The sequence below is a fragment of the Phacochoerus africanus genome, chromosome 3, assembly GCF_016906955.1.
Source record: "Phacochoerus africanus isolate WHEZ1 chromosome 3, ROS_Pafr_v1, whole genome shotgun sequence".
Taxonomy (NCBI): Eukaryota; Metazoa; Chordata; class Mammalia; order Artiodactyla; family Suidae; genus Phacochoerus; species Phacochoerus africanus.
This window is the reverse complement of record NC_062546.1, coordinates 84,315,448-84,338,482: the sequence shown is the minus strand read 5'-3', so window position 1 is coordinate 84,338,482 and position 23,035 is coordinate 84,315,448. Positions and strand designations below refer to the sequence as shown.

Genomic DNA, 23,035 nt, shown 5'->3' with positions numbered 1-23,035 from the left:
GGGATCCGAGCCGTGTCTGTGACCTACACCATAGCTCACAGCAATGCTGGATCCTTAACCCACTGAGCAAGGGCAGGGACCGAACCCGCAACCTCATCATTCCTAGTCGGATTCGTTAACCACTGCGCCACGACGGGAACTCCCCAAGGTTATGACTTTTATATGACATTATAATAGCATAGGATTTACCACATAAGGCAATTCAAATTCAAAAGCAGTCTCATGTACAATAATTAAAAAATTGTGAACCTCAATCCATTAGACCATGTGTTAGACACAAATCAAGTATTTGTCGAGCTATGTGTGCAGCACTCTGGTAGATACCGCAAAGAATATGATACTACACATAAAACTGTAAGAGCAGACTCTTGTGAGACTGTATACAAAGGGACAAGGGCAAGAGTGTATATAAAAATAGAACTCTGACCCACAACCTCTGCAGCAATCATTTCAGAAAGGTAACCACAATTTGTGTTGGCAGTTGGCCCCAAATGACCAGGATTTGATCAAAAACTGCCAGTTTCCTAAGTTTCTGCCCTATTCCCAACTTAGGACCAACCGGAGAAAGGCAACTATGTACCCCTTACCAACCACACTGGATGCCTTGCTTCTGGTTAGCCTTCCTTGAGCTTCCCTGTGCCAACAATAGGAGCATATGTGAAACCTTTCCTCTTTTCTACTATAAAGTGTTTACACTTCCCTGCCTTTGAGTCTCTGCCAAATGCAGGTGATAGGGATTGACTGCCTTGCCATAGCAAGCTCTGAGTTATGAAATTTTGCTTGTTCTCATTTGAGTGTTTTTTTTATCTATTTCCACACTTGGAATTCACAGAATTATTATAAGTGGATTCAAGTAACTAGAGGCTCCAAAGACTCACAAGTCATTTGTAATTTTACTAAGGCTTGAATTTGAAATGTAATCTTACTTTATAGCATGGGGAACTATATCCAATCTCTTGTGATAGACCATGATGGAAGATAATATGAGAAAAAGAATATATATATATATATATATATATATATATGACTGGGTCACTTTCCTGTACGGCGGAAATTGACATAACATTGTAAATCAACTATACTTTGATAAAAAATTTTTTTAAAAAAGAAAAAATGTAATCTTTGATACAGGTATATGGGAGTTAGTTAACTAGTGACTGCCCTGTACCACACAGAACCTTGCTTTTATAGTCATGCTGTGACATAAATACTTACACAGGAAATTAGTCTCTAGATTTTTTTTTTTTTAGGTGTCAGACTTAATAACTCATCAATCTTTAGGGTCTACTACTGAAAAGATTTCATAAAAATCTTTGAAGAGCGATCAACTTTGAATAGTAAAAAAGAGATTAATAAAAATGAAAGAGCAATCTTAAGCCTGTGAGACTATGAAAATAATGGCGTCAACTGAAATGAAGATATGAGGAAGAAAACAGGCTTAAAAAGGTCAAGATCAAGGTACAATGTTCACTCAACAAATATTGACTGCTAATTCTGTGTTAGGCACTATTCTAGGTGCTAAGGATATAGTGGAGGACAAATATCCTTGTTCCTGTGGAATTTATACTTAAAAATGTAGCCAGTTGAGATTTAGTAGGGAGGGAATGGTAAAGATACAATTTTAAAGACGTAATCACTTAGAGATAAGAATTAAAGTTGTATCAGAAAGCAGTTTTCTAATACTTTGAAGTAACTGAAGACTTGGCCTTGGGCAAGTTACATGGAGACAAAAGAAAGATGTCTGAAGTCAGGATAGTGCCACAGCACAGAAACCACATCAAGGCCTGTTGACTTGGAGGAATGGAATTTCCTTCAGAGTGTGCAGGGGAAAATGTTAATGGAAGATTAACCTAGGACTAGAGGCACTGTCCTTCTTCAGATGCTCTGGAAACAAGTAGTAATAATAGTAACTTGTACACATTTATAAAGTACTTACATTTGCATTATCTAACTAAAAACAGGTCAGCATACTTAATAGATGGAAAATTGAGACACAAGAGAGAATAATAACTCTCAAAATAACACAACAAATTTGGGTCAGATTAAGAATTAGAAGCTAATTTTCCTGACTCTTGCAGATCTCGGGAGAAATCCATAATGCTTTTTTTTTTTCCCAGTCTATCATAAATGTAGCAAAAAAAAAATTTTTAAGCATATTCTGAGACTGACACCCTAAAGAAAGTTAATGAAAAAAAGAAAAGAATAAAGCAGGAACTGGAATAATTTGATTAATGTCTGCAATCAAATATCCTCTACATAGCAATTTTAAGTAAATGGTTAAGATTTTTCTACTCTGCACGGTAGATTTCTGAATAATTATTAAAGGAGCTTGATGCTAATAACTTTATTAGGAATTGACTAAATCAACACACACAAAAATGTCTGTTGGTATTACATTACTAGTATTTGAGCATATATTCAATTTTAATAAAACAACAGATTTAAAAGATAAGAAATGCACTACATTGTGACTACAGAAGAAAATTTAATTTCTGGAATTCCTGTGGTGGCTCAGCGGAAACAAATCTGACTAGCATCCATGAGGACGCAGGTTCAATTCCTGGCCTCACTCTGTGGGTTAAGGATCCAGCCTTACAGTGAACTTTGGCATAGGTCAAAGGCTGGGCTCAGATCCCGCATTGCTGTAGCACAGGCCAGCAGCTGTAGTTCCTATTCTGGACCCCTTGCCTGGGAACCTCCATGTGCCTCCGGTGAGGCCCTAAACAGACAAAAAAAAAAAAAAAAACCGGAAATTAATTTCTTTGCACCACCTCATAAAGATGTTACAAATGCGCTATAGTAGACAACTCCGTTAAATTACAAAACCTTTTGGTCTCTTTTTCGTTTTTTAAATAGGATTCAGGACGCTGGCCACGCCTTTTTTCTTACAGGATATTCAAAAGATGATTTAAAAAAACCTATACATTTTAGTAATTACTAACATTTGTTAAGTTCTATGTGCCATGAATTATATAATCCCTTCACATCTGTATAATCATGTAAACTTGAAATGTATATAAAAAATGAGGCAATACTATAATTATGCCCTCTTTCAGATGAGGAAACTGAGGGCCAGGGAGGTGAAGTAGCTTGCCCTAGGGACACAGCTTCTACTTCTAGGGGGCTGGTATCTAGTTTACATGCAAACGTTTCCAGAAAGCATAAGCTCCCCTAAGCCTCTTTGCTTTTTAGTCCTCTCCTCGAGAAAGGAATATGCAGTTTCCTGGCCAAACTTTGTAAGAAACGGGGCTGCTAGTTCTCGCTCTAGTGCGGGGCCATCTGGAGGCTCCACCACCTCCCGGATCCCTCGCTCCGCTCCAGCAACCCACGCCCGCTTCTACTTCCACCGCGCCCTGCTTCCCTTCCTTCCTAACTCCGCCGTCGCAGTTGAGTCTCTTCGCTCAATGTTCGGCACCTGGCTGCGGCCGGCTTAGCGATGCCAAGTCACCCTACGGGAGTACACTCCCGCCGCCCGCCGCCCGCCGTCGCGCCGCCGTGACGTAACCCGCGCGCCACTGACCTCGGCCGGGGGGGCGTGGCCAGGGCGGGCTGGCGGGCAGGCCGGGGGCGGGGCCGGGGCCAGGGTCCAGCTCCCGGCCAACGCGGCCATCGCTGCCTGTGCGGCTCCTAACCTTCGCCCGCTCCCCGCCCTCCCGGGCCGAGTGGGGTAGGGTGGCATTGGCAGCCTCGCCCCGAGGGGCACCGCGGCTTCAGGGACTGGGCCGCCAGCGCAGCGCAATGTCGGGCGCCACGACAGCTCTCTGAGTCCGAGGCCGCGGCCGTGGCCCTGGGAGGCGGCGGGTCCGGGCAGGGTCCGCTCATGGTGCCGCCACGACGCCATCCCGGGGCAGGAAGGCCGGGTAGGTAGCCGGGGGAGGGCCGCGAAATCACCCAGAGCCGAAGCCAGGACGGAGGGCCCACGGACAGCTCCGGCCCTTCGGAGCCAGCAGATGTTTTTTGGTGTCTAGGGCGGGGCGAGGGGGAGGCTGACGGGGTGCCGGAGCTGGGTCCCGACTCTGGCAGTTGAGGAAGCTACTTGTGCGCCGCCGCTTCGGGGCTTTAATCTTCCCTGGGGAGGCGTCCCTTGGCTTAACTTTTCTTTTTCCTCCGAAAAAGGAAGATTCCCTTTAACAGCTGTTTTCTCACCCACTTCGTGAATGATTGCTGTGATCTAAAATAAGTAGACACTGTGACAGGGGTGGGTGGGGAAGCCTGGAGGATCCTTTCCCTTTTACCACGTGAGGTGTTTGGAAACGCCCCCCGCCTCTGGTCCGGAGACTCACAACAACAAATCACTTCCTCTCATATCACCCAACTGCACTCGAGATCAGGGACAGAAAATACACTTAGAAACAGGTGCGTGGCTAGACAGTATCCCCGGAGTGGATAACTCTGGAGAGAGTGGCGAGGAAGGCGGATTTATGAAACTCGAAGCTGTTTTTCAGTAGTTGACTGTTCATAAAGATGCCCTTTGTTGAGTATTGCCTACCCCCCTTCCCTTTACCAATTTCTTCTCTGAGTTTAATTTGAGATGTTTATTGGATAAGAAAGTCTAGAGAAAAGTGTCAATTACATTTAATATACTTTGATATTCTTCTTTCATTTGTGTTTATTTTGAAAGTGAAGAGTAAAAATGATCTTATGAATCTTATAGTTGAGTGGTTGATGTTTTCATAAGCATCATTTTGTGATTGTTTTCAGGTGCGCTGAGTTCTTCACCTCCGTTTAGACTCAGATCTGCCAAGTTTTCTGGCATTGCTTTTGAAGATCTCAGAAAGGCCTTTAAACTAAGGTAAATTCCATACCTTTCACTTACTGGATGACTTTCAAATTGAATATTAGCTTAACAAATGTTGGATGTTTCTGTTATACTACTTTTCTTGCTTTTATAATTTAAAAAAATTTTTTTAAAATCCCCTCTAATGTGATCTGTGTTTTCTAAAAACAGACTGCAAATGGTGTGTGTATTTATCATGAATCGAATGAATTCCCAGAGCAGTGGTTTCACTCAGCGCAGGCGACTGGCCCTAGGGATTGTTATTCTCCTACTTGTTGATGTGATATGGGTCGCATCCTCAGAACTTACTTCGGTATGTAATTCTCATCTAGGAATGATGTTCTGTTATAAAAATATTGTTATAGTATTTCTGTCATCACTAGCTCTTATGCTTACTTAAAGCAGTATTTTGAGTATTGTTGAATTTTATGTTTTCTTTGATAACAAATTAGTTGCAGTTCAAATTAAAATGGAAAGGATACTCTTTGTTTTTTCAGTTTTCTTATATTTTTTAGGGAGTTTAGAAGATGAGATGCATGCATATTTTCTTAATATTTGTGGGTGTTTGTTATTTTCTTAATTTCTTTTTTTATTTATAATGATTTTTATTTTTGCCATTATAGCTGGTTTCCAGTGTTCTGTCAATTTTCTACAGTACAGCATGGTGACCTGGTTACACATACATGTATAGATTCTTGTTTCTCACATTATCATGCTCCAACATAAGTGATTAGACATAGTTCCCAGTGCTATACAGCAGATCTCATTGCTTAACCATTCCAAAGGCAATAATTTGCATCTATTAACCCCAAGTTCCCAATCCATCCCACAATTTCTTTCTTTATAAATATTATTTTCTAGTGGAACAGCAATCTAGGATGCAAAACCATTTGGCACCCTTTGGTAGAAAAGTGAGAATGCTTTTGGACAGGTGAATGAAAGTGATCTGAGTTTTTCATGTTCGGGTCACTGTTGTACACATACATGGGTGCATGTACATTTATATGTTTGGTAATTCAGATGTATTGTGAAGTCTACATAAACAGTGATTGCCTTTAGTTAAATTTTTATTTTTTTTTATTGATGAACTATGGGTGGTAATGTATTTTGAGTTTTTCTTTCTACTTGTTTAGTTATTTTATTTTCTTGGTTAATGATCCCTGTAAAGCCTTATTTTCAGAAATTATTGCATTTCAGTTTACATATTACTGTCTTAAGGCAAAAGGAAGACTGGCATTCATAAAATGAACTTAAATGTCAAAAGAAGCAGTTTGTTACTGCTGGTCATCTCTGATTGTAGCTAAGTAAGAGTTGACCTTGACATTGTATCCAATGAATTAATAAATTTTTTAGCCTTTTTGGAATTAGGCTCTGGAATACAATAGGCCATTTATTTTTCACTGTTCAACAACCTTTTTTTTTTTTTAAGATTAACATTCTGAAGTTTAGCCACAAAGAAATCTCTTTAATGTTGACAGGGAAATAAGTTTATCTTTTAAATTTTATTTTAGTTTTAAATAAATAGTTTGGCTTTTATTTATCATGTAATAAAATTTAGGACAAAAGAGCACCTGATTAAATTATAATTTAACAATCCATATTTAAGCAAAGGAAAAAAAAAACAAAAAACCAAAAGGCAAAAACCCAATGACAAACTTTTCCCTGTTTTTGGAAAAAGTAAAGTCTGTTAATAAGAGGATATTGTATAATTTTGTTATCCAGGAGCATATGTAATGCATCTAATTCCTCACCCAAATATGCTCATCAGACTTTTGAGATATATTGTGTATTTCAAAATTAAGAATCAGCCTTTTTTATTATAGAAACTTTCTGACATATATAAAGTAGAGCGAGAGAATGGTAAAATGGAACCTCATGTTCCCATCACTTAGCTTTAACAGTTATCAAATTTTGCCAATATTACAACCCCTCCCCAAAGATTTTTTTCTCGCAGTGTTTAAAGCATATTCTAGCCACTTGTCATTTCACCTATAAATTCTTTCATATTCATTTCAAACTGAAAAGGTCTTTTGATTTTTAAAATATAATCAACATGCCATTAACATATCTCACAAAATTAAAATCCTCTAATACACAGTCTATCAGATTTTCTCGGTTTGTGTCAAGGACATCTTTTTAGGGTAGGATCTAAACAACAATCACATATTGCATTTGTTGGAACTTTTGAGTCACTTTTGATACTTAATTATATTCCTCTACTTTTTTGATTTGTTAGAGAAATTAGATCACTTTTTCTGTAGACTGGAAAATCCAAGATCAAGACACTAGCAGATTTGAAATCTAGTGTGAACCCCTTCCTGGTTCTTAGATGGCTGGCTTCTCACTGTGTCCTCACAAAGCAGACAGGGCAGGAGAGCTCTCTGGGGTCTCTTTTCTTATTTGCACTAATGTTATTCATGATTCACCCTGGTGACCCAGTTCACCCTCATGACCTAATCACACCCTACAGCCGCCCACTTTCTCATAACATCACATTGAGGGTCAGGATTTTAACAGATGAATTTTGAGGGGATGCAGACATTCAGTCCACGACACACACATTTGGGGTTTGGCTTAATTATTTTCTTGAGTTGTCATTTGACTTGCTCCTTTTTCTCTCTTATTTCCTATAAAATGGTAGGTAGATATAGTCTTGATTTAGGTTCAGATTTTAGGAAAAAGTGCTGTGGTGGTATTGAGTACTTCCTTTGACATCACAACATAAGGCCCATAATGGCTTTAAGTCTTACTTTGAGTGATACCAATTTGAGCACTGTAAGTTCCTCATCAATCTTTAGGTAGTAATTGAATATCTGTATGGTTAGATAGAGTATTTCATTAAAGATTGTAAAATGGTGATTTTTATAAGGGTCATTCCATCTGCACTTATTAGCTGAAATTCTTTAAGGAGAACTTTTCCACAACTACTATTTGGTTATCCTGAAACATGATTCATATAGGAATGGTTGGATGAATCTTTTCCTTTATTCATTTTAGATTAATGTTCCCTAGCAACTTCTGGAAGTACCATTGAGGATTTTTTGAGTGTCATTATACATTTATGGATTTTTGTATGTTTGATGTATTTCAGACAATTGTGATTATTATCCCTTTTGACGATTGAACTGTCCTGTCTTTGGCCAGTGGGAACCCCTATAAATTGGCTCTAGTGTCCTTTCAGAGTGACCCCATGAATCTTTAACATCTTGTTTGCTTTCTGACACAAGATGCCCCAGACTCATCTCATGTGTTTCCTCCTACATACTTGAATTTTGACCACTTTTCAAGGACCCTTTTTTTTTTTTTTTAAGTGCATGATAGTACAGATCATCATAGGGAGACACTTATTCCTTTTGCATTATTTTTTTCTAGGCCTTTTCAGTGCACATAGCTAGGATTTTTTTTTAAACAAAAATTATGAGTTTATCCTGATATTTCCAAGCTAAGTAATGATTAGAGGGTCCTAACTGTATGGCACAGGTAACTATATTCAATATTTTGTAATAACCCATAGTAGGAAAAAAATCTTTAACAGAATATATATAGAAATATGTCTATATAAATACATAGGTATTAAAACTGAATCCCTTTGCTATACACCTGAAACTAATGCATTATAAATCAATTATACTTCAATAAAAAAAGTCCAACAGAAAAAAAATGGTGATGATTGCAGGTTTTTGTATAACTTCCTAATAACTTGCAATTTCATGCAATTTTTATGCAATTTTCTTCATTCCCTATTCTGTTTCATTGCCGTGCATTATGCTGTTTCTTCTGTTTGAGCTGATATTCAGCTCTTCAGATACAGATCAAGAATAGGTTCTTTTGGGAAACTTCTATAATCTTTAAAATGGTCTGTCTTTCTTTGATACTCCCATGGTACCCTGTATTCCCCCTTTTATGGTGTTAGCACATTATACTGTATATTCTTCCTATCTATATCTGTATCTACATCTGTATCTATATCTGTGTCTCTAGCTGTATATCTCCTCTCGGGAAAGCCTGTCTTGCTTTTTTTTACCTCCTAGTGTAGGTACTATTGCATAGTAGGTTTTCAATGAATGCTGAACAAAATTGTTTTTGCAAGTTGTTCCTGCTTTGTTTGGAAATACTATCCTTTGCATGTAAGACAAATACAATATTCAGAGATGAATTCAAAATATTTTTATAATCCCTTTGGATCTAAGTTAAAAATCATGTATAGTAGCCTTATTTTATTGGAAATGAGTAATAAGTTTTAAAATTGTCTCAGAGTTTATGTAACTTTTTCTCTACAGTATGTTTTTACTCAGTACAACAAACCATTCTTCAGTACCTTTGCAAAAACATCTATGTTTGTTCTGTATCTTTTGGGCTTTATTATTTGGAAGCCATGGAGACAACAGTGTACAAGGGGATTTCGAGGAAAGCACGCTGCTTTTGTAAGTTTTAAATTTTTAAATGTTTGTTGGAGAGGGGGTAAATTTTTTTTAAGTATTAATTTCTTGAAGAATAGTCAAATTTTAAGTTGTTCAGTTAAATGAGTGAACATATAAGAAAGGTAAGAAAATATAAGGAAAACCTGCTTCATTTAACAAACTTTAAAATTTATTTTTCTTAATCAATTTGGCATCAGAATATCTGGGAAATCAAAGGTACTTAATTACTTTATTTCCTTTACCTCTTGACATCCTCTGAGTTGTTAAAAATTATTGAACTAACCCAGATCAATTAATGTGGAGATGAGGACGAAGGGAAGGGATAAGAAGAATATCTAGGGTCTTGGGTCATTTGCAGACTAGATGAATAGCATCTAATTTAGTTGCACAGTTGATTGTAGAAGAAAAATAATTCAAAGTTTATATGTTAAGATGAAAGTAACTTATTTCAGGGCATATTTCAGATGTTTAGCTAATCAAATAATATTCTTTCATTAATGTGACATAACATGCTTATTTGTAAGTGTTGAAAGAAATGGCAGTTTATATAATGATTTATAGAGGTAGAAACTGGATTTTTGAGAATGAAAAATATAAAACTGTCTCTTAATCCTTTCCCTTTTTAAAATTATGGTAAAATATACATAACATTATATTTACCACTTTAGTCATTTTTTCTTTTCCCCTATTTTTTATTGCAATCAAATATATATAACATAAAATTTACTGTTTTAACCATTTTAAAATGTCTGGTTCAGTTCAGTGACATTAAGTACATTCACTTTGCTGTGCAGCCATTAGCACTATCCATCTCCAGAAATTTTTTGTCATCCCAGGCAAAAACTCTGTACCCATTAAATAATAACTCCCATGCCTTCCTTCCCCCAGCCTTTGGTAACCACTACTTTACTTTCTGCCCCTATTAATCCTTTTCATTTATCTTAGCTAACGAGTAGATGTTCCCATGCCAGGGATTGATCCCGTGCCACAGCAGTGACCCAGGCCACTGCAGCGACAATGTCAGATCTTTAACCCACTTCACCACAAGGGAACTCCTTTTTGTTTTAAGTGAGTACATTCTTGACAAATGTAGTTATTACATTTTTGTCACAGACTTAGCAATAATATTTTTTGAGGTAAAGACTAGAAATGTATGCTCATGTGCACAAAAACTGACCAAAATATGAATATATTATTTTACTTTGTAAAATTAATCTCTCTACATTATGGAAATGCATATTCATTGTAGTATTACATGCAGGAATATGTTATATGTGTATTAATAAATGTGCATTGTCAAAAGTTTAGAAAATATAGAAGGACAAAACAAAGAAAATAATAAATTCTACCATTCAAAGAATAATCACTGACAGCATTTTGGCATATATACTGCCATTCTTTTACATATGTGTATTTTTATTTTACTTTAACAATACAAAAATGAAATTGTATTGTTGTGTCCTATTTTATTACTTGCCTTTTGTATTTAACAGGATATCACAGACAACTTTCTGTGTAACTTAGTATTACTACAACTTTTCTTTTTTGGCCATGCCCATGGCATGTGGAAGTTCCTGGTTAGGGATGGAACCCGCACCAGAACAGTGACCCAAGCTGCTGCAGTGACAATGCTAGATCCTTAACTTGCTGCATCACAAGGGAACTCCTGTCAGGGCTTTTTAAGAGGTTGGGTTCTGGTGTTTGGATCTTGTTCTGTCATTTGCTGATTGTGTGATCCTGAGCAAGTTATTTAACCTTTTTAGACTTTAAGCATGAGAGGGTGGCTGTGAATATGAAAAAAAAGCATGCTTATACAACACTAGCACAGTGGTTCTCAAAGTGTGGTCCAGTCCCTGAAATCCACTTAAAGTGTTCTTGAGATTAACGCTATTATCATGAAAATACTAAGATGTTATTTGTCTTTTTCACTAACCTACCCATTCTCTTCCTACTTATCTGAAATGTTGTAATAATATTGTGAAAAGGGCATAAGTTTCAGAGTTAGCTTAAATTGGGTTTTAATCCTGGTCTGTTGCTTAGATGAAATCCCTTTAGCCTCAGTTTCTTCATCAGTAAAATGAAGATGATAATACTTACTTTGCATGTTTGAGTACTTGGCATTAGCTGCTATTGTCATGAATAATGATTATACTCTTATAGGTCTACCCTGGATTTTTGGTTCTATTCCTTTGAGCTTGACTCACACTAGTTCTACTTTATAACATGAGTTTAATTGAATCATTTGTCTTATTATTTCTAGTTTGCAGATGCTGAAGGTTACTTTGCTGCTTGTACAACAGATACAACTATGAATAGTTCTTTGGTAAGTGTTTCTTTTCTAGTCAGGAAGAGACTGGCTGGAGTTGACCATGGTGGGAAGGACTAAAATAGCTTTGATAGCACCACAGCTATATTAAGATAAAGATATATCTCAATGTTGGGTGCTCTCCTTGAGAGTTGTAATTTGGCACTTTCTTTCTTTAGGGCTACCTGGGGCCTGGAAGTAAGCAATTCGGCCACCTCTGGGGAGAGAAGGAAAGAGGAAATTAGTAAGGAGTGAAAATAGTAAAGGAACTCCTTTGTCCTTTATTTCTTACCAATTTTGTCACTTCATTTTCATTGTTATTATCACTTAGAAACAAATACATTGACACTGAGACTCTATTAAGCAGATTGTTAATTCATTTTATTACACAGTTTTTAAAGAGCATTTACTATGTGTTAAGCATGTGTTCTGAACTCTCCAAATATAGCTTAGTGTTTGAGAGTGTGTGTTTGGGAAGGGGCGGAGACAGATAATCAAGCATATGAAGGAATTAGTATAGTCACTTAATTTAAGCATTTATAATCTTGTTGAAGAGATAGCATGTAAAAATCTCTTCTTTATAGATCATCACTAAGGAATTTCTTTAAAATGTATTATTCCAAATGTAGTATTCTATCTGAGAAAAATTTTAAAGTTACTCTAAAATTTAATACCAATTTATGAAGCACTAGATTGGTGACCTTATTGACAGTACAGTTTTTTTGTTTGGATTTTAGAACTGCAGTTGCATGTAAAGTAAGTTACCAGGTACTATGAAGGGATTTATGAAGCTTAGAGAAAATGTCATTTCTTTTCTCTGGGATCTTAAGTATCAACAAGACTAATATTAGTTGTCTCTATGAGTATAGAAGATAGTTGAGATGGCAGCCTACTCTTCTACTAATTTTTACTATTATCTGTAAGATGGACATATCAGATTATTCTGGGATAGATACTATAATGAAAAGTTCAATGCAACAAAGAGACTCTATTTCCAAATCATATTATTTCATTTACTAGATATTTTTCATTGGCAGAGTTCTTTATCAAAAGTTAAAGATAAATCAAAGAAACATATTTTATATTAATTTAAGAAACAGTTTTTTGCTGAATTCTGCCTTAAACACAGATCATCTAAAGAACACTTGCCAAAGCAGTGAGGGATTTAGAACCACTTAAAAAAGTAGACCTTTAGTGCCTGGTCAGACAGACAAACCTGGCTTTAATTCTGTTGTCTATCACTTGATTTTCTTATATCTGAGCTTGTAGAAAAGTTCCTTTAAAATACCATTTTATAAAGTTGTGAGGACTACCTTATCAGAGGTAGCTGTTTTTTTCTTATCTACTAATCTAATAAAGGTTTTTAGAATTTTGAGTTTTAGTTGAATCTTAAGGGGAGACAATTTGGCGAATTTATGCACACATTATATATGTGATTCTCCTTCATTGTCTGCCTTCCCCTTAGCCTACCTGATCATTGAGGACAGAGATTTTGGTCTCTATTCACCCTTATACCCCCAGGACCTAGAACAGCACCTGACATACATAGTAAGAGCTCAATATGAGTAAAAGGAATGGAAGATAATCTGTTAGCTAGGAGAGATCTATTTTTAATGACATCAAATATTACATCATAATATGCCAATGATGTTTGATTACTCTAAACTTTTAGCTGATTCATTTGTATCTGGGTGGATCATTTGAGTTTCTTTTATAAGTCTTTTTTTTTTTTTTTTGGTCTTTTGAAGGCTGCACAACGGCATATGGAGGCTCCCAGGCTAGGGGTCCAGTCAGAGCTGTAGTGCCACAGCCATAGCAGCTTGGGGACATGAGCTGAATCTGCGGCCAACAACACAGCTCACAGCAACACTGGATCCTTAACCCACTGAGTGAAGCCAAGGATCTAACCCGCATCCTCATGGATACTAGTCAGATTCATTTCCGCTAAGCCATGACGGGAACGCCCCTCTTAAAGTCTTGAAAATGCATTTTGGGAAAATTATGCTGTATGAACGTGGTGGTGAACAGCCAGCCCTGTTTGGGGTGGTATCTGTGTCTATATACCAACCATTTAAATTTAGCTAGTATATTGGCTCTTATACTTGTTGATATTTGTTTCTGTTGTGCTACATTCCAGAGTGAACCTCTGTATGTTCCTGTGAAATTTCATGACCTTCCCAGTGAAAAACCTGAGAACACAAATATTGATACTGAAAAAGGTAAGCAAAACTTAGAATTTCATTACTTGGAAATGGGTGGAAATTTTAGCTGCATTTAAGCCATTCCAGAACATAGTGATTCTGTGGGTTGTCTGGGATTACATGGCAGTTCTTCTGTTCATGTGGTGTTGGGTCAGCCTATAGTCTTCCGGAAGTTTGACTGGAAGTTTTTTTTTTTTTTTGTCTTTTGTTGTTGTTGTTGTTGTTATTGTTGTTGTTGCTATTTCTTGGGCCGCTTCCGCGGCATATGGAGGTTCCCAGGCTAGGGGTTGAATCGGAGCTGTAGCCACCGGCCTACGCCAGAGCCACAGCAACGCGGGATCCGAGCCGCGTCTGCAACCTACACCACAGCTCACGGCAACGCCGGATCGTTAACCCGCTGAGCAAGGGCAGGGACCGAACCCGCAACCTCATGGTTCCTAGTCGGATTCGCTAACCACTGCGCCACGACGGGAACTCCCTGACTGGAAGTTTTTATTATTTCAATAGAAATAATTTCCAAATACCAGAAATCTCTGTCTCTGTGGTGTTATTATGTGTGTGTGTGTGTGTGTGTGTGTGTGTGTGTGTGTGTGTGTGTGTGTCTCTTTAGGGCCCCACCTGTGGCATATGGAGGTTCCCAGGCTAGGGGTCTAATGGGAGCTGCAGCCACCCGCCTATGCCAGAGCCACAGCAACACCAGATCCAAGCCACGCCTGTGACCTACACCACAGCTCACGGCAATGCCAGATCCTCAATCCTCTGAGTGAGGCCAGGGATCGAACCCACAACCTCATGGTTCCTAGTCAGATTCGTTTACTGTACCATGATGGGAACTCCATGTATATGTATTTTTAAACGAACAATGTCCTCTTCAACCAGACCATCAAAGACCTTGGTAGCAAATTATGGGAGTTTTGCTGGTTCTGTGAATATGGGAAGGAATGCTAGTTTCAATGTATGGCAGAGTATTTATCCATAATATTCTCTTGCAAGGAATGGATCTACAGAAGAATGTTGCACATGCTTGACCAGGAAAATAATTCTCATAAATTGGGTATCAATGAGGAAAAATCCAAATAAACTTTTACTATAAATGCCAAAATAATAATCATACTATAATCCTGAACCAGGCAGTTGTGTTTATACACAATTGCAGAAACTTTGTTTAAATATTGGTCTCATTTTAAAACCTTTAAAATTTTTACAGATGGAAACATTTTTTTCTCTTAACCATTGTCAATGAGCAGAGCTGTCCCATGTAATAATGTAACTGAGTGTTTTTGACAGTACAAGTATGATTATAGATGGATTAAATAATATGCATTTATCAGTAAATTAAAACTTGTGGCTTTTTGTTGGATGCAGGAGAAAACATTTAATGATTTTGTACTATACTTTCTTTTTAAGCTCCCAAAAAGTCTCGTGTAAGGTTTAGTAACATCATGGAGATTCGACAGCTTCCATCAAGCCATGCATTGGAAGCTAAGTTGTCTCGCATGTCATATCCTACTGTGAAAGAGCAAGAATCCTTATTCAAAACTGTGGGGAAACTTACTGCAACTCAAGTAGCAAAAATTAGCTTTTTTTTTTGCTTTGTGGTAAGTATTCTCTTTAATATATATTTGGAATTTGAATTTTAAGACAGTATATGTACCAACAATATACAATTGAGATATGAGACTATTAGATTGCTTAATCATGACTTTAAATTCTGTTACCTGCCATCATTGGGGAGTTAGAGTATTAAAGTTAATAAATACTAGTCACAGCTAAAGGAATTCGGGAAATACTACAACTCCTCATACATATTTAGAATTTGGCATTGCCTCATGGTCAGAATAATGAATAGAGTTATTTTATGCTATGATATATACAAGTGCTAATAAATATCCAGATAAGAGTTTGCATTGATTGCATTGATTTCTTCAAATAAATGCTCTTGCAGTTTTATATTGAATTCATATAAATGTGGTTAAATATTTACAAGTACTCAGTGTAAACTTTTTTCAGAATTCCTTAAAATACTGTTTATAGCTTCTCAGTTATTTTATTAAAGAACTAAAATGTGCTTTACGTTTCACATAGATTATTTATACAGCAAAGAAAATATTATTTTGGGCTAATCTGGGAGTAGATGACTTGTCTGAGTTAGTGAAAACTCTGATTTACAATTTTAAAAATGAATTTCAGTGCCTTTTTTTTTTGTCTTTTCTAGGACCGCTCCCTCGGCATATGGAGGTTCCCAGGCTAGGGGTCTAATCAGAGCTGTAGCCGCTGGCCTATGCCAGAGCCACAGCAACACCAGACCTGAGCCGCATCTGCAACCTGCACCACAGCTCATGGCAATGCCAGATCCTTAACCCACTGAGAGAGGCTAGGGATTGAACCTGTAACCTCATGGTTCCTAGTCAGATTTGTTAACCACTGAGCCATGACAGGAACTCCCTATCTCCTAATTTTTATTTTTATTTTTTATTTTTTTGTCTTTTTGCTATTTCTTGGGCCGCTCCCACGGCATATGGAGATTCCCAGGCTAGGGGTCTAATCGGAGCCATAGCCACCGGCCTACGCCAGAGCCATAGCAACTCGGGATCTGAGCCGCGTCTGCAACCTACACCACAGCTCATGGCAACGCCGGATCATTAACCCACTGAGCAAGGGCAGGGACCGAACCCGCAACCTCATGGTTCCTAGTCAGATTTGTTAACCACTGCGCCGCGAGGGAACTCCAATATCCCTAATTTTTAAAGGAGACTTGAGGTGAAACATAATAAAAGGATCTATATAGTAGAAGTTTAAAAAGGAGGGGAAAGATAAGAGCTAAATTAAACAGGTAATGTCTATATAGGGGACAAACTGACTGTGGAATGGATTGATTGTATCAGAAACCTCCACTTAAAGAAAGAAAGCTATTTAAAGAAAGCACACAGTTCATCTCTTGGCATATTGGCAGGAAGAAAAAAAGGGAAACTTCCTGAGTTAAACAGCTTGTCTGTTAAAAGGAAGTATCTCTCTTACAGTGATAAAGTAAACTTTTCCTAACTCAAAACTCTTGAGAGAATGTATTTCATACGTTCTTTTGTATTAAGGCACTATTCTGGATAGCAGTTTACTGGTAGTAATAGCCTTTTGGAAAATTTGTGGTAAAATATTTATACCATAAAGTTTACTATTTTAGCTGTTTATAAGTGTGCCAGTGGCATTAAATACATTCACATTGTTTTGCAACCATCACCATCATCCATCAGCAGTTTTTTCATCTTGCAAAACTGAAACTCTATAACTTAAATAACTTCCTTTTCCCACTGACAGCCCCTGACAGCCACTGTTTTACTTTCTGTCTCTATGAATTTGACTACTCTGAGAACCTCATATGAATGGATTCATATAGTATTTTTCCTTTTGTGACTGGATTGTTTCACTTAACATAGTGTCTTCAGGGTTCATCTTTGTAGTATGTTGTCACAGGTTTTTTCCTTTTTAAGGCTGTGTAATGTTCCATTGCATGTATATACCACATTTTGTTTATTCATTCATCCATTGATGTACACTTGGGTTGCTTCCACCTTTAATAGTCTTTTTTTTGAAAAATCAACCTTATGTTACAAGAGAAGAGAGGTATTTTAATCTTTAGTAAAGGCATTTCTCTAGAAAGTCAGAATAATATATTATTCCAAGAATGTATCTTTTAAGAAATCTGACTTAATAAAATGATTAACTTAGATAAGGTCTAGAGCAGTGTTGTTCACTAGAAATATAATGAGAGCCTCAAATGAAGGTCACATACATATTTTTAAACTTTTTAGTAGCCACATTAAAAAAAGCGAAACAAGTAACATTAATTTTAATATTACATTTTTATTTAACCAACTATATAAACACTTCAGCATATCGATATAAAAATCGTCGATGAGATAGTTTACATTCTTTTTTTTTGTACTAACACCTTCTGAACATTTCTGTTTTTTTTAACATTTTGAATTTCAATTTCTCTTTCTATTTCCCTTAATTTCAGCTTTTATTTCAATTTCTAAACATTTCACTTCAGATTAGCTACATTTCAGTTGCTTAGTAGTCAATGCAGCTGGTGGCTAATGTACTGGACAGTGCCAGTCAAAAGGAGTTAATGATTACTGTATTTACCAGTCCTTCCTTAATTGTTTTATCTCCTCTGGGCTTATGGTACTTTAATTTTTTTCTTTCAAATACAATTTAGGTCATATAGTCTTTACACAGAATACCTTTTGTGATAATTTCAAAATGAATTACCTCTCAGTAAATAATGAAATATTATATAAATTATTTATGATAGCTTAACTATTAGTAAGTGGTTGTCTTCAACTTTGGAACAATGAAAGGCAGCATTTTAAAGATCGTTTTTATTGGAGGATAATTGGGACGGATCTTCTTTTGAGATGAGGCTGCCTTGGGTGTGAAAACCAGAGAATGGAGTTTGGGGAGAGATGGAAAATGAGAAGATCTTTCTGGGAAAAATTCATAGCTAATGATGAGTTGTTGCGCTCTTTGAATTCCTGCCATCTGAGTGATCTGTTTTATTTCTTTATCTTGCATTAGCAGAGACCAGTGAGATTGTTTGGAAAATGAGCATAGTATTTAAGTGTTTAAGTGGTAAGGAAAGTGGGTCAAGAAAGCTAACTATCACCCAGTAAGCATTATCTATCCTTATAGAAAATCTCCAAAAGATAATTAAGGGCAGTCTTCCACTTCACTTCAGCGTACAAGCAGATTGCAGCTTATATTACCATGTACGTACGTTTGATACTGCTCATCTTACTATTTGCTAGCTTCATTTTCTTATTTAGGTAGTGAGGTGAAATTAGGAAGTCGAAGAGCTACAGATGGAATCAAAATCACTTTGCCATCTGGCTTTAGCATTGAATACAGTGTAAACTGAATGGAGACTTCTGGACTCAACCATCTATAACCTTCTAGCAGTGCTTTAAGATCAAGTGTCTGTACTACTTCTTTGAAATAAAAAGCTGCTAATTATACTACTCACTTAACTATAAATGAGAGATCAAGAGATGTTCATTTCTTAATAGAGACAAGTCATCCTCCTATAGAATATGATTATTCAGTCAGTCTGTTTAAGTAACAGAGGCATCAAAAACAGAAAAGGAGTTTATTTACTCTGACCCAGCAATCTGTTTCTCAGTATATACTGCTAAGGACTCTCATGCACATATGCCCCAGGAGTATATGCTAGAATGTGCTTGGTAGCATTGTTTGAAATAGTCAAAAAGTGTCCATCGAGAAAAATGGATGAGTTGTGGTAATCAGCATTAGAATATCTGGTAGCAGTGAAAATAAATGAACTTTGGATGCATGCACACACACGCACACACATGCACACACACCTCATTAGAAGCCATCATCTTATTTCTTAGTCTCTAAATCAAAGTAGGCGAGGCAAGCAAAAGGGAAGAAGAAAAAAATCCTCATAGCTGGAAAACTTCCTCTATTAAATCCACAGTTTTGAGAAATCTTTGTATTAGTCTCCAAACTGAGAATCCAGGAAACAATCGCAGCCAATAAATTCACAATTTTCTTGAGCATTTTAAAATTTCCAAAGTGAACATAGCTTTTTGTCTATCAATCTGTCCAGTTCCATCCATTTCCTTAGATATGCTTTGTTCAACTGATTTCTCTACTATATTCATCTATACATATGTTAACATTTGGGAAGTTCCCCCAATTTAAATTTGATTTAGATAATAGAGTACTATCAGTACTTGGAAAATTTCAATGTCGATTTTATGTTTACCCTCATTTTTAAAAAGCCCGAATAGTTGTTACTTTTTAACCAACTATTTTAATTTCTTAAGGGAAATTGGATAGCAGGGATCTTAAGTCTGATATAAATATTTGTCGTCTTTTGGGACTTGTGATTTTTCAGTACAAAGAAGATTTTAAAACTTCTTATGGTAATGGTATTTAGGGGGAGAAAAAAGGAAGAGACTATAAATACAATGATAAGTATAAACATTCATTAGGTTTCACTTTATTTTCTGTTTCTTTAGTGGTTTTTGGCAAATTTGTCATATCAAGAAGCACTTTCAGATACACAAGTTGCTATAGTTAATATTTTGTCCTCAACTTCTGGTAAGAAATTTGTCTTCAAAATCAGTATAAATTGAGACCTATTTCTGATATGTGTGTGTGTGTGTGTACGTAGACATATATTTTTATCTTGTTATAAATTTATTTCATTCTTTCTTCTATATATTAGTGTATTATAACCACAACTTAATCTTTACAGTTTTGTGCCATAGCCTTGTGCTATTTATATCCCTTCCAATACTTTACAGTTGTTGTTTTTTTTTTTTTTGTCTTTTGTCCTTTTTAGGGCCACACCCAAGGCATATGGAGGTTCCCAGGCTAGGGGTCTAATCGGAGCTGTAGCTGTCACCCTACACCAGAGCCACAGCAATGCCAGATCCGAGCCGTGTCTGTGACCTACACTGTAGCTCACGGCAATGCCGGATACTTAAACTGCTGAGCGAGGCCAGGGATCTAACCCGCAACCTCATGGTTCCTAGTCGGATTTGTTTCTGCTTCGTCACAGTGGGAACTCCTACAGTATTTTCTATGCAATAGTATATTAAAGTTTTATAGGCTGGAGTTCCCATCATGGCGAAGTGGAAACGAATCCGACTAAGATCCATGAGGTTTCGGGTTCGATCTCCGGCCTCACTCAGTGGGTTAAGGATCCGGCATTGCCCTGAGTTGTGGTGTAGGTCACAGACTCAGCTCCAATATGGCTTTGCTGTGGCTGTGGCATAGGCTGGCAGCTACAGCTCTGATTAGACCCCTAGCCTGGAAAGCTCCATATGCCACAGGAGCAGCCTTAAAAAGCAAAAAAAAAAGTTTTATAGGCTGACTCTTTGTATTTTAGCTGTCTTTCCCTTCACATATTGTTTTTAAAGATCTTTTTCTTGACCCTTTGGTTAAATGTAATTGCATATTTCAGAACTATAATTTGTCCTATGAAAGGTGTTTTATTTTTAAAATTGAATCACCTTCCAAATCTGGAAGATAAAAAGAGTATTTTTGACAGGGTAAAAATAACTTTAGCACACATGCTTGATTATGATGAGGTCAGAATGTTATTCTGATTGCTCAGTTTAACTCATTAGTTTTAAAATAAGTAGGACTGTACTTGATCTGCATTGTTGAAATGTGGTTTTGTTTAGAAGCTGTTTTTGTGTATGATCTTTGAATAGTTGAGCCTGGGTAACTGCAGTCTTATTCTTCGACATTTAAAAATTACAGAAATTAGTTTAAAAGTTAGGTGTGTAACTTATTTAAACAGTCAAGTTGGTGGTAAATAATTTTGATAGTATTTAAGCTAATGTATCTTTTTTAAATCCTTTTCTCTCCATAGGACTTTTTACCTTAATCCTTGCTGCAGTGTTTCCAAGTAACAGTGGGGATAGATTTACTCTTTCTAAACTATTAGCTGTAATTTTAAGGTAAGACTATAGTGTAATATCTAGTTAACGCTGCTTAAAAAATACAGTGTTTAAAGCATTCCTGGTAGTGATAGAGGATAATTTATATTACAATATACTGTATAGGCAGAAAAAGATGAGGCTAGAAGATTTTAAATGAACGTTATGTAACTCAGCCCTGCATTGTATCCTTGGCTGGTTTTTAAAACCTCCCTGGGGAGAGTAACTGGAGGGAGGACCTCAAAGCAGCTTTGATTTCCATTCTTGTGACTGTGGACTTAATAAGTTTTATACTTACATTCACATTTAACTGCGTGTGGCACCTTAGTCCTCACAACCACTCAATTTTCTAAACAAGTTCCCCCTTTTGTTCAAGTTTCTGTTTTTACTTCTACTTGTAGAACTCTAATGTTCAGTCTTCTCTGATTGTCTCAACCTCAGTCTTTCATTTATTTTCTGTATAAGTCATCTGGCAATTTCGCACTACTGTATTTGTAACACAATACATAAGTATTATCAACAACTGTATTTAAATCTTTTATTTTTATTTAACTTTGTATGTGTTTGGCTTGTCTTCCCTATCAGATTTTAAACCCTTGAAGGCCAAAGCCTCGTTTTAAACTTCTTTGTGTCCAAAGGCCTTACATAGGGCTTTACTCACAGTTGGTTTGATGAAGATGTCATTTATGAGGGAGAAAGTCAGAAGTCAAAATGATGATAGTATCATCTGCTTTGCCCTCTTGTTTTAAAGTTTGAAATGGTGAATCAAAAAAGTGATTGTTTCCTGGTCCCTTGGCAATCATCTAAGTGGTAGCTCTTATTATTATGTGTTTTTCTCTCTTAGGTATAAAGGCAGATTGACCCTAGTTTCCATGGGCAGTCTGGTTGAACCAACTAATTTACCATTTAGAATTTATGGACACGGGAGTTCCCTTCATGGCTCAGTGGGTAACGAACCTGACTAGGAGCAATGAGGTTGTGGGTTTGATCCTTGGCCTCTCTCAGTAGGTTAAGGATCCGGCATTGCCATGAGCTGTGGTGTAGGTAGCGGATGCTGCTCGGATCTGGCATTGCTGTGGCCGTGGCATAGGCTGGCAACTAGAGCTCCAATTAGACCCCAGCCTGGGAACTTCCATATGCTGCAGGTGCAGCCCTAAAAAGCAAAAAAAAAAAAAAAAAAAGAAAAGAAAAAGAATTTATAGACACTAGGAAATTATTCTTTTGCATGATAGGCCTGTGTTTTAGCTGAGCATATTTTTGCATTAGGGAAATACAATATATTTGTATTTGGGAAGTAATGAGGTTTATTCAGCTTTGTTCAAAACTCATGCCCATTTTTAACTTTTCTTTGCATTGTCTTAAAAGTAGAACGATGCTTAGAAATAGACAATAATATAAGGCTCCATGAGGACAGGAACCACATCTCTCTTATTCATTGCTTAACTCAAAGTTTAGCTCAGTAAGCAACAATTGAATGAAAGAATGATTTCTCTACATCTTTAATTGTCTTATTTTTATCCATTAAAATAATGAGATTAATTTAATTATTTAAATATTTAAAGATAGTTTTAATATTAATTTTGATTTTACTAATAAGTACAAATTAGTACCATTCCTAGGTTTATATATATATTACCTAGAAAAAAGGTAATATAAAGATTGGAAGAGGAATGACAAGTTAGTGAATTTTTTCCTAATTGAAAGACAGAAGATATCATTGCAGATAAGAACAGTGGACTCTGGAAGTAGACTGCCTGTGATTCAATTCCAGTTGTGTGATTTTGGTCAAGTTACTTCATTCCATTGTGCATTAGTTTTCTCATGTGTAAAATGGTAATGGTAATAATAATAATAATAAT

At 36.6% G+C, this 23,035-nt stretch overlaps 1 protein-coding gene across 1 annotated transcript in view; it reads left to right on the top strand.

Moving 5' to 3' along the window:
• Nucleotides 1-3,458: 3,458 nt before the first annotated feature.
• Nucleotides 3,459-23,035, top strand: part of SLC35F5 (solute carrier family 35 member F5) — a 47,569-nt gene continuing 27,992 nt past the window's right edge. Inside the window, exons 1-9 of the mRNA XM_047772085.1 lie at nucleotides 3,459-3,860; nucleotides 4,702-4,792; nucleotides 4,949-5,090; nucleotides 9,058-9,201; nucleotides 11,459-11,521; nucleotides 13,641-13,722; nucleotides 15,112-15,302; nucleotides 19,746-19,827; nucleotides 21,110-21,197. Of these exons, the coding sequence (XP_047628041.1) occupies nucleotides 3,821-3,860; nucleotides 4,702-4,792; nucleotides 4,949-5,090; nucleotides 9,058-9,201; nucleotides 11,459-11,521; nucleotides 13,641-13,722; nucleotides 15,112-15,302; nucleotides 19,746-19,827; nucleotides 21,110-21,197 (923 nt within the window). The 5' untranslated portion in view covers nucleotides 3,459-3,820. The remainder of the gene's footprint in view (nucleotides 3,861-4,701; nucleotides 4,793-4,948; nucleotides 5,091-9,057; nucleotides 9,202-11,458; nucleotides 11,522-13,640; nucleotides 13,723-15,111; nucleotides 15,303-19,745; nucleotides 19,828-21,109; nucleotides 21,198-23,035) is intronic.